Source organism: Mustela nigripes, chromosome 4 (genome assembly GCF_022355385.1).
Source record: "Mustela nigripes isolate SB6536 chromosome 4, MUSNIG.SB6536, whole genome shotgun sequence".
In the NCBI taxonomy this organism is placed as follows: Eukaryota; Metazoa; Chordata; class Mammalia; order Carnivora; family Mustelidae; genus Mustela; species Mustela nigripes.
The window spans coordinates 3,236,677-3,249,140 of record NC_081560.1 but is presented as its reverse complement, the minus strand read 5'-3'; the positions used below and the strand labels follow the sequence as shown (position 1 = coordinate 3,249,140).

Genomic DNA, 12,464 nt, shown 5'->3' with positions numbered 1-12,464 from the left:
CTCCAGAAGTTTCCAAATTCATGGGAGAAGAGGCGAGTCGATCGCAGATCCATCCGTAATAGATGAGCAGAGGATGGTCCGCGGAGAGCCCCCGGGGGCCCGAGTCGCGGGGCAGGGGGAGGGGGTGCGAGGAGGAGACGGAGACGAGCCAAGGGGAAGGCGCGGGCCTGAGCGTGGCGCTGACCGTCCACGAAGATAACGGCGGCTCTCAACGAACTGACCGTCAGCGGGAGGGCCTGCGGCCAGATTTAAGCTCCCGTGAGTGAAATCAGCGCAGGGTTTCGAAGGGCGAGACTCGGCTGTCCCCCGCAGCGCCGCCCCCAGACGCACCACAGTGCTGGTTCCCGCGTCTCCGAGATGCCCCTCAGCCCGCCCACGTGCTGCTGCCAACGCAGAGTCACTGCGGGGAGTCGGCCTCGGCCCGTGTCTGGTGACCACAGGCCCCTCCATTCCTCACAGTCACAACTAGGGAACGCACGGCTCGCATCCAGGAGACACACGACCAGCGGATGCGTCACAGGTGTTTGGCAGTCCCAGAGGAGGGGAGGGTCTCAGGACACAGAAGACCCTCCCCGGTGGGAACACACAGGGCTTCATCGGGGGTGACCTCCGCCTGCCCTCGCGCACGCTGGCTTGTGTCTCCAGGTCCAGCCGGACCCGTGAGGCCACGCCGGCTGCTGCTTCATGGGTGTCCTCTGGAAAGCTGACACCACCCATGAGCTAGACTTGGGTCTGGTGATGGTCTAGAGAAGGCCTCTCCCAGTCCGCGGAGCTGCCGAGAGTCTTCGTCTCAACACACGTCCGCAAGCCGCCCGGGCGGGGGGGGGGGGGGGGGGGGCGGGGGAGATTGACGGGCTCCAAGAGGGACTCTTGTCAGGAAAATAATCGAATTCACTTCCTCCCTCCCTAGTGACTGGGCCATCTGGTCGACCCCGCTGCCGTTAGCACAGGGAAGTACAGTGCGCCGTTGCCAGCGGTCCCCACCAAGGCCAGCACGGCTGGACCTTCGCCGTCCCCGCAGTCCCCGCTTTCCTGCTGCCACCGATCGCCCCGGCTTCCGCAGCTTCCCGCCGCTGGTCTTCCTCCGTTAGGACGACCCCTCGGTGACGCCCCTTCTCCCCTCACCCCCGCTGGAAGCGAGACCCCTTCGGTCTCGTTAGCTGTGCGGGACTATTTGTACATTCGCAGAAAACAAACACGCCATGGCCTGTACCCGAAACATTCAGGGTGGGTATTTGCAGCCTGGGGGTCGTGTGTCTCACCGTGGAGTGGGTGACCTGGCTGTGGCCTCGGTCGTCCTGCTGCGGGGACCCGACAGGGATGCCGATACCCATTTCCCCTTGTGCGAGCTGGGAAGTGGCCAAAAGAGATGGCATTCCCCGTGTTTTGGTTCTTTTTAACGTATCAGAAATCTGATGTGCTTTCGAGTTCTTCCCATAGGGCTTATCACATCGTACTGAAGCATTATTTGAGAGCCACAGTGATCAATCGTGAAGCAATATCTTATGTTTCTACAAATGTTATCAACTTGAATGCGTTTCCAAACACACTTGCACTGGGTCCTACCGCCCAGGCACTGGGTTCCTTTGTCCTCCGGTCCTTCTGCGCATTTTTGTCCCGTCCCAGCAGCCTTCCGTTTCTCTGATCGCTTCAGACGTTTCCTGAGAATCTCTACTCCTCATCATAAGGCACGAGGTGTGACAAAGTCAGCGGGGCTTGTCTCGTGGGAGGGGGAAGCTCAGGCCAAGATAAGGCCGGTTGGGTTTGAGCACGGACGGGAAGGGCCTGGCGGACACGCACGGTGACCCCCACTTAACCCACTCACGGGACGCCGCGGGTCTTTCGCTGGTATCACCATCCGTGTCCTCCGTCGCGGTTGTACCACGGACACACAAACTATCAAGCTCTGTTCACAGATTCCTAAGATAATAACATTCTGAAAATGTGAATTTTATATTTTTAAAATAACCAAACAGCCTAGGAAAAGGGTGAGTTTGTTTCTCATTCGCTTTGTTGGGTTTGCTTTCTCCTTGCCTGAGTTAGGAATAAGTTGAGCAGCAACTGTGTGTCTAGGGACGAGGCAAGTGCCAACGACAGGTGTCACTTTGCATCACATCTGTTGGGACCGGCTGCGGTTCATGGCCTCGCCAGTGGAGCCGGGTGCGTGTCCCTGTTCTGCTTTCCGCGTCAATCCACAGCGTTTTCTCTGCCACACATGCCAGCGAGTGACAAAGTTCCTTTTTCTAGAGGCGTCCGTGTGTCCATTCTTCATCCTGGAGGACTGGCCACGGCCCCGGAGCGTGGTGGCATCTGCAGTTCTATCTCAGGCACAGGAACGCCAGCACACCCGAGTCGCCCGCGGCCCGGTGGTGACGCAGACATTACACACATAATCTAATAGTGCAGTCGTGTTCTAGAAAAGCATTTATGAAGTGCGATGGTTGCGTCCCGGTGGAGGGAGCTCTGCCTGTGCAACCAGGCACAGCATCCCCGACATGGGAACTGTGCGTCTGGGCCACGAGCTTTTTTTCCCGCGGTCCTGGAGACTGGAAACCCCCAGTCACGGTGCAGGCCGCAGTGTCTCGGGACCTTCCTCCTTAGGCTCCTGGCAGCGCCTTCTTGCTGTGACCTCTCTCCTGGTCTTTCCTGCGTGCGCGTGTGTAGACAGGAGGCAAGCCCTCTGCTGTTTGTTCTCACGAGGGCACCGATCCCGTCCAAGGGCCCCACCCTTGTGACCTCGTGTAACCCTCATTTCCTCCCAGCGGCTCTGCCCACGTGTCATCACACTGTGGGTTCCAGCTTACCGCGGTGTGTCGGAGGGACGCCGTTCAGTCCGGAGCAGCCTGACGTCCTTCCTCGCGGCTGGACTTGTTCTTCTAGTCTCTGTTCAAATGTCATTTCAGTAGAAAGTCTCTCTGACCTCCTTAGGTACAAACAGGATGCAAGCCCCTCCGTGACCCCCTTGCCCTGCCTTTTTCTTCTCCTCGTGGGTCTGTCGTTTGTTGTTCATGCCCCACCCCTGACCTAGAATACAAGGAAGGAAATGTGGAAAAGGGAAAACCGTTCAGCCGGCTGCATCGGCAGCCATGTAGTCTGTTTTGTTCCCTGCTCTGCCCGGCTTCTCGGGGCAGGACTGGCTGTGGAGCCACTAGATAGACGAGTGTTGGATGGACCAGGGGGCGCATGGGTGGATGGATGGACGGCTGGACGGACTGATGGATGGCTGGACGGACTGATGGATGGCTGGAAGGTTTGATCACGTCGTTACAGCAAACACTCGGGGGAGACATGCACTTCCATTTTACTGGGTCTCCGAGATAAGCCTGCGGTACCAAACAGAACAGGGAATGTCTTACAGTCTCATTTTCACTGTTCTAGGCAAAAATGTATAATTCTGCCAAGAAATGCACTCCTGAAGCTTAGCGTTTCAGGGGATAATTTATTAACTTGTCTTGTCCTTCATGGGAAGCAGGGTCAGCGCTACTCATATTTTCCATAAGTCAGCTCCTGCACGTTGAGATGAGGAAGTCATTCGAATCTGGGAGCCAAATGAGATGTTCAAGGGAGCACAAATTCATCTGCATTCTAACTCAAGAAGCGTCTCTATGCTCAGTTACAGCCATGTAGAAACTAAATGTGCATATAGACCATGACTAGAAAGGAAAATGGGAGAAATGAAAAGTTCTATTTCCTTGGATTAGCAAGATTATACATGATTTGTTTCCTCCCTAACTTGCTTCCTATTAGTATCGTTGCAATAGTGTTTGTGTCGGTTAAAAAAGAAATTACCTGTGCTGTGAAAAGTGAAATTTGGCAAATGAAAATGGAATTTAATAAAGAAGATCGGCTTTCATGCAGGTAAAATTGCCTTCCTTCTGGAATGTGTGAGAATGCCACCCGGAGGGCAGGACGGTGCATTTGTCCTTGTGGAATGGTGTCGCTGGGGCGCCTAGGTGGGCTCAGTAGATTCATCACCTGACTCTCGGTTTCCGCTCCGGGCGTGACCTCAGGGCCGTGAGATGGAGCCCATATCAGGCTCTGTGCTGAGCCTTGAGCCCACTCAGGAATCTCTCTCTCTCTCTGCCTCCGACGCTCCCCCGTCCCTTTCTGTCCTGCAGCACAAAAACCAGGAGGGGAAGAAGGGAGGGAAGGAGGGGGAGTCGCCGACCCAGCATAGCTTCACTGGAGTGGGCTGTCCTGTCCTTTCCTGTCTGGTTCTCTACCGTACATTCTCCAGCTCAGTAGTCCATACCGAACTGGTTGTCCGTGCAGAGTGCTCTCTTAGTCAGTGAACAGAGGAAGCGGAGTGGGGTCCCCTCTCCAGAAGCCCTTGCCTCCTTGCCCTGTCCTGCCCTTGAGTAACAGCCTCGCCGCTTGGCATCTCTCTCTTCCATCCTCTGGGTGTTCATAGAATTTTTACTCTATCGGTCATTATAAGGCATTTATTTCCACCTTCCTTTCTGGAAGGACAAGACCTCCAGGACCCCCGTTGTGTGTTCACCAGCCCGTGCAGGTCCTGGCCAAGCAGCTCCTTCTATCGTGAGGTGGTACTAATGTTTGGGAATCTGAAAGTTGTACCGAAACACGATTCTGCTTTCTGGAGCTGTGCAGAGTCAGTCTCCTCTGTCTTCCACGTGACGGCTCAAGTGGATGAAGACTCTTAAGTAGTCGGCTTTTGAGACTAAACTCTTCCTTGACGTGACACGTTTTGCAAACATCTCCATCTTCTGGTCATCTTGGCAGACACTCTGAGACCATCCAGCCTGGACATGGACATTGTGGATGTCCTGGGGCTGGTGAGGGGCCCACTGAGTCTCAGAAGGACCTGTGTCACTGCACTTCTACACGGAAACCGGCTACACTACTAGCTCGTCAAGAAATTGACACAAAGAAAAAGTCTTACGCTTCCTCATAAACTCATACACTTTGACCAGTGTATTTAATAGATGTGTTTGGAACAGATTTTAAAGTTCTAGTTTATTATTAACAGCAAGATTAAAAAGATATCAACTGTTTGAGCTGATGAAGACAGTCCATTCATTTTATTATTCGGGATCTTGGATAAGATTTGGTCTTGACTATCAAAATGTTCTAGTTTGATTGTTACCCTGGGATTTAATATGAGCAGTGTTTGTGAAACGTCCACTAGAGCGGTGACCGGGTGGCTCCGTCAGTTGAGCCTCTGATCCTTGATTTCAGTTTAGGTCATGATCTCAGGGTTGTGAGATTGAGTCCCGTGTCTCCTCGGGCTCCACACTGGGTGTGCAGCTGCTTAAGATTCCCTCTCTCCCTCTCCGGTGCCCCTCCCCTCTCTCATGCACTTGGACCCTCTCTCAAAGAAAGAAAGAAAGAGGAGGGGAGAGGACAGGGAGGGAGGGAGTGTGGAAGGAAGGAAGGAAGGAAGGAAGGAAGGAAGGAAGGAAGGAAAAGAAAGGGGAGAAAATGTCCACCAGGGTCTGTGAGACATTATGTGTACGACCCTGTTCATATGAATACCGCTGTTTCAAGATTGATGCTATTCACAAAGGTGGGGAGTTTTCGAATTTTCTTTATAAACTTGGGCAGAGTGAAAAGTTGCTGAATCAGCAAAATACGATCATTTCTCCTTGTTCTTGGCCAGTGATCTTCTTGCCTAGGAAAATCTATCCATTCAGGAATCAGATCAGTCCAGTAAAACTTCTTGTCATTTGTAAGCTTTAAAAACTTAATAGATAAATTCTGCATAGCAAATAAGATTGATAGAAATTTCTAAACAACTATAAAATCCTTTCTTGCTAAGATGGCAGTAGACCTCAGAATTCTCTTAATTTGAAATCTAGATAACCAGTGTTGAATATATGCATGTCAATTATTAATTATTTGCCCTCCTCCATATAATAGTACCTTTATTTCAGTTTGCAGAAATTTGCTGCATTCTAATGAACTTTGAGTTTTGGATGAAGCTGTATTTGGCTCTTGCATTATCTACTTTTTGAGGCCACCTCTATTCTACTTAATCTTCACTTGGTGTTAACATGAGTTGTAATTATGTCTTGTGATCTGTTTACGGGTGGAAGGAGCAGTGGACCATTTGCAGTAGGACCATATGTCTTTATTGGCCTTGGGGAGTTAGTTGCTCTTGTATAATTAAAGATAATTTTTATCAATGTGAACTATTATTTTTATTAATTGTTACTTATGAATATTAACCCCTTTGTGTCTCAAAGGATCCCAGCTTGGAATGTAAATTGTATGAGCATCCTAATTTGAAAGGAGTTGAAAGTTGGTTTCAACAGCCAATATGTCTGATGAGCTTCCTAGATCTTTCCAACTGTTAGCACACCTCAGCAGTGTCTCCACATTCTTCACCCCATCCCTAACCCCTGTGACAATGCAAACACAGCTCCTGGGAGGGACTAAAATCTAGAATAGGTATAAGTAAATCACCCAGTGAAGAGGTCTAGGCAATCTTGGAGCCTTTCTTGAGGTCCTACAGAAAGAAGGTGCTCAAGATTGTGAGCCGTGGGTCCAGGTTACTTCCACTTGGCACACAGGACGTGCTCATTAATGGTCAAGTCTGGTACGCTGACATAGAAGTGAGCAGTGTGGATGCGAGCGAGCAGCGTGGATGCGAGCGAGCAGTGTGGATGCAAGCGAGCAGTGTGGATGCGAGCGAGAAGGAAGATGAGTGAGGACTTGGAGCCGGCCGTGCTCGTCGTACCTGGGTTTGACTCAGTGGGGTTGGGAGGTTGGCTGTCATGAAAAGAAAGGCCACAGATGTCCTGTGTTGTGGAACCCAGTGTCCCGAGTGGAGAGCGAGTCAGTTCTCAGCAAAGCTGTAAACATCACATACTGTGACATTTGTTCTTGACGTGGGTTTTGCTGAGGTACGGGGACGCGCGCAGGGGGCAGAAGGGCGGGCAGAGGAGCTCCTCATAGCTTCAGGGATGAGAATGTGCCTCCTTCACTCTTCGGTGTGGTGGCTCTTGAGTCCGAATGTCTTCGTTTGGTTTATTTCATTTCTTTACTTTACTCACTGGGTTTCTCTTTCCTCTTGTTGTTTCTAGGAGCTGGTGGGGAGCAACCCTCCCCAAAGAAACTGGAAGGGAATAGCAATTGCTCTCCTCGTGATTCTGGTCATCTGCTCCTTGATCGTCACCTCGGTCATACTGCTGACACCAGGTACTTGCATTTATTCTTGGAAAAACAGGATGGGAGAAAGTGCCGAGCTGTGCTTTGCAATTTTTTTCTAAATAACTACCTGTTACATATTTTTCCCAGGTTCTAATTCTCGTTGTGTCGTATTGTTAAATGGTTAATATGTTTCAATGAAAAAAATCCATTTTGTATGCTTTGAATTCATTCATATACTTGTTAGCTACATGGAAATGCTTGGCACATGTTAAAATTCATAATTACTTATTCACACTTGATGAGCTTAAAGACAGTGGCTTCATAAATATAACAAGTATATGTATCTCATGGAATTCATAGCTACTGTATCAAAGATGGATTTTTAAAATTACTGGAACAACATACATTGAGTGTGAACTAAGAACAGAAGTACTTCATGAAATAACCGAAGTGTCAGAAAGAGCCAGGAATCTCAACAGGGAAGAAAAAACACACAAACACCTTCAGCAAAAACCTACAGCAAAAATGTGTACACACCTGGGTCATTGAATGTTTCGAAAATAAGTGCCGTGGGAGCTTGGAGGAGAGAGAGGCCCCTCGTGAGGAAGTTCAGGAGAAGGTGAGATGGGCAGCGGGTTGTGATGGGGTATGCGGTTAAGGAATGAAGGAAGGATTTTCCTGTAAGGTAACTACTGGCAATTACAGGAGACCACGGTGGCCACATTCTCACTGTCACATTACATTCCTAATTGTTTGAACAGAAAAACACAGTTCTAACCCTCAGTAAATGGACTGCACAGATATAAGGCCTTAAGATGGAGAAAGAAGTAGATACATTGAAATGTATCAATAAGTAAATAAATACATACATACAAGCATACATACAGAAATTTTATATTTTTACAAGAGGTACAAATAAACGATGATGTACATTTAAAAGATCTAAAACTTCAATGACAAAAAGAGAAATCCATACCTTGAAGCCAAGACTAGGTAGAGGTATCACAGGAAAGGCAAACTATAACTGATATCCCTTATGAATATAGATGTAAAATCCTCAACAAAATTCTAGCAAACTGAATCCAGCAACAGAGAAAAAGGATTATACACCTTAACCAAATGTGATTTATCCCAGGAAAGAAAATTTGATTTAATGCATGAGAATCAATATAAAATATATACATATTAATAGAATAAAGGGATGGAAGGAACCCACAGAGCTGACATTTGCGAGGTCCAAAATCTTTTCATAACAACACACTCAACAAGCTAGTAGAAACTTCCTCAACCTGATAAAGAGCATGTATGAAAAAAAAAAAAAACCCGTAGCTAATATCACACTTATTGGTGAAAGAATGAAAGCATTTCCCCAAGATCAGGAACAGACCAGGACGCTTAATCTCCGCATTTCTATTTAACATTCTATTAGAGATTCTAGTCAAGGCAAAAACTACAGATAAGAAAGAAGTCAACAATCTTCTCTGTTCATAGATGACATGAACTTGTATATAGAAAATCTTAAGGAACACAAACACACACACACACACACACACAAATGCAGCAAGGCTGGATAATATAACATCAGTATACAGAAGTCATTTATATTCCCATCCATTAACAATGAACAATCTAAAAACTTAATTAAGAAATTGATTCTACCTGTAACAGTTTAGAAAAGAATAAAGTACTTAGGAATAATTTAATTGAAGGTGTAGAAGCTTGTGCACTGAAAAATCAAAAAACATAATTGAAAGAAATTAAAGAAGACATACATAAATGAAAGGATACTCTATATTTATGGATTAGAAAGTCTAATATCGGTATCATAGCAATACTTCCCAAATACATTTATAGATTCGATCCAATCTTTGTAAAAATCCTAGTTGCCTTCTTGGAGAAATAGACAAGCCAATTCCAAAAGTCATAGGAAAATACAAGGGACTCAGAATAGCCAAAACAACCTTGAAAAAGAATGGTTAAAGTACTTATGTTTCCTGATTTTAAAACTTACTCTAAGGTTACAGTAATGATGATACCAGCATAAGTATAGACATATAGTTTAATGGAATAGGACACAGAAATAAACCCATACATCTGTGGCCAATTGATTTTTGACAAGGGCGCCAAGATCTTTGGATGGGGAAGGAATTGTCTTTTCAATTGTCTTGCCCAGCTGAATATCCGCATGCAAAAGAGAAAAGTTGGAGCCCTACCTCAAACCATGTACAAAATCAACTCAATGTGGATCAACAAGCCAATAAAAGAGCCGAAAGTATAAAATTCTTGAAGAAAACCTAGGGGCATATATTTATGACCTTGGGTTAGGCAACAGTTTCTTAGATATGACACCAGAAGCATAAGCAACCAAAGAAAAAATACACCAATTGGACTTTATCTAACTTAACAATGTTTGTGCATCAGTGGACACTATCAAGAGAGTGAAAAGACAACCCACATAATGTGAGAAAATATTTGCAAGATAGATGTTCAGTAAAGGTCTAATGTCCAGATTATATAAAGAATTACTATAACTCAAAACAAAGAGAGAAATAATTCAACTAAAAACAACCAGAGGATTTTGAGAACATTTATTCAAAGAAATATAAATGGCCAATAGGCATAAAAAAAAAAGATGTTTGACATCATTAATCATCGAAGCAATGCAAATCAAACTCACAGTATCCTACTTCATACTCACTAGGATGGTAATAAAAACAAACACAAACACATAAAAAGGAAAAGAACGAGTATTGGTAAGGATGTGGAAAAATGGGAAACCTCAGACATTATTAGTAGGAATATAAAGTTGTGTCGACTCTGTGGAAAACTATTCAGGAGTTCCTCAAAACTAAACGTAGAATTCATGTATGACTGAGTGATTCCAATCCCATGTATATACCTGAAAAAACTGAAGACATATGTTCATACGGAAACTTGCATGTGGATGTCCATAGCACCATTATTCCTAAGAGCCAAAAAGGTAGAAACAGCCCAGTGTCCTTCACCTAGTGAACAGATGAACACAACAGGTTGGTATATCCGTACGGGGGAATATTATTCAGCTATACAAAAGAATGAATCTCTGATGTATAATACAACATGGATGAAACTTCAAGATATTATGCTATGTGAAAGAAGTGAGACCCAGAAGGCCACATCCCGTATGATCCCAGAATGGGCAAATCCATAGAGACAGAGGTACATTCGTGGGTGCTAGGGGCTGGAGATGGGGATGGTGAGAAGTAACTGCTTGTAAGTATGAGATTTCTTTTTTTTTTTTAATTTTTTTATTTATTTGACAGAGAGAGAGAGAGATCACAAGTAGGCAGACAGAGGGAGGGGAAAGCAGGCTCCCCACCAAGCAGAGAGCCCGATGCAGGGCTCGATCCCGGGACCCTGAGATCATGACCTGAGCTGAAGGCAGAGGGTTTAACCCACTGAGCCACCCAGGCGTCCCTCTTTTTTTTTAAATGACATTATATTTTTAGAGAAACTTTAGATTCACAGAAAAATCGAGAGGAAGTCACAGAGACTTCCCATATGCCGTCTGTCCCCACACAACGTACAGCCTCCCTGGTTACCAACGTCCCCACCTGATGGTACATTGGATCCGGTGGACAAGCATCCATGGTGCAGCAGAATAAGATTTCTTTTGGCAGTGATGAAAATATTCTGGAATTTGAGAGTGGTGATAGATTCACAGCTCGGTTAATACACCAAGAACTACTGAGTTGTACATATTAAAAAGTGGAACTTCATAGTACATGAACTTCATCTCATTTGGGCTGTTAGTTTACATGATAGTGGGAACATTATAAAAAACCTGGAGGAGGGGGACTCAGGATTCAATATGGCGCATCTGACTGATGGGGGGTGGGGTGGGCAATGGATTCAGCCATTGAAATCTGAGTAGGGGGAAGGTTAGGAAAGACCAGGACTTGTTCTATTTTGCGATTTGCTGACGATGATTCACCTTAGCTGGAGAGTTCAGCAACCACGTACTTTTAATGTGGAGGGAATCAGGTCTTCCTTGGGATTCATGGAGTACATGTTCCTACCTTTGCTTTTCCTTAAACAGAACGCTGTTTTATACAAGAAAATGATGATTGAACAGTGGATTCTGTGGCTGTCCAGCGCTGGACTGGGGACTTAGAAAGCAACAGTGTTTTAAGTAGTTTGCGGTGGCTGCCGTCCTTCCAAGGCACACAAGTGTCCGTGTCACCCAGGGTCCTAGGGCTCCTGCAGTTGTTACTTGAAAGGGACATAAAAGGGCACCCACCCTGAGCTCCTTTCTCCCCAACAGTCCAGCAGCGAGGCTCGGTGGTAAATGTTCTCGCTGAATAAGCCCTGGAAACCAGCCCTGGAAGCCTTTCTTCCTTGTACCCATGCAACACCACACAGAGAGCGGTCCTTCAGTCTTCCCCACCGCATAGGGAAGCATGTCCCAGCCTCCCAAATGCCGCTGCTAGCCCTGGGAATCATTGACATTCAGCTCCCGGGCAGCAGTGAGCCTTCTGCAAAGAGAATATTGTCTCTGTAACCATTCCCTCTTTGAATGCTGGCAGCCAGTTGTCAGGGGCAACAAGAATGGGCAGGAGGCATCTGCTGGTGACGGGGCTGGAGTGCATCCCTGAATTCCAGAAAAGGCTTTGAAGAGCAGAATTTCTTTCATGCTTCTGTTAAGATACAAATGTGGCTGAGCCTGGCCTAACCCTTGGGCTCTGTTGGGCTTCGGTAGCTGGTATTTCATTTTACAGGTTATGCTGCCCAGGGAGCGTGTGTCCTGGGGTTAGGATGATCAGCCATGCCTGTTCAGCACAAAGGTCCTGCTGTCCCCTCCCACTCTGGGCTTTTTGCCTCCGCTGTCCTGGGGTGCAGCACTGGCTTTCGGCAACCAAAATTCAGTCAGGCAGGAGAGAATGTCAAATTGCCCAACCTGTCCCTGGTTCCAGAACTTTCTCGGATCCACAGACCTGCAGAGCATCCTTGAGTCCACCATCAGGATGTACCTATTGGTCAAACATTAATGCTCCCCTCTCGGGGGCTGAGAGCATCTAGCTTAGTGTTGGATGAAAGGTGAGAAAAAGAGATACAAATGCTCTTCCTGAGAGCTTAGTGTCTGGTGATGGGTGTGATGGGTTGCCTGGAGAACGGGGTGTTATAGGCAAACGATGCATGTGGGAACACTGTGTCAAAAATCTAATGACATACGGTATGGGGACTAACATAAGATATCAACAACAACAAAAAATGAGTAAGACAAGGAACATGCATGAGGAGAATTTCACAGACATGAGAAGTGGAAATGAAAACAAATGAGAAGTCTAGGCAGGGCTCGGGTAAGGCCGGTT

General features: G+C 46.8%; 1 protein-coding gene across 4 annotated transcripts in view; it reads left to right on the top strand.

Annotated features, from left to right (window-relative positions):
• Nucleotides 1-12,464, top strand: part of DPP6 (dipeptidyl peptidase like 6) — an 857,378-nt gene that overhangs the window by 524,910 nt on the left and 320,004 nt on the right. For all 4 annotated transcript variants that reach the window (XM_059396038.1, XM_059396041.1, XM_059396039.1 and 1 more), the window contains exon 2: nucleotides 7,047-7,161. In XM_059396038.1, the coding sequence (XP_059252021.1) occupies nucleotides 7,047-7,161 (115 nt within the window). The remainder of the gene's footprint in view (nucleotides 1-7,046; nucleotides 7,162-12,464) is intronic.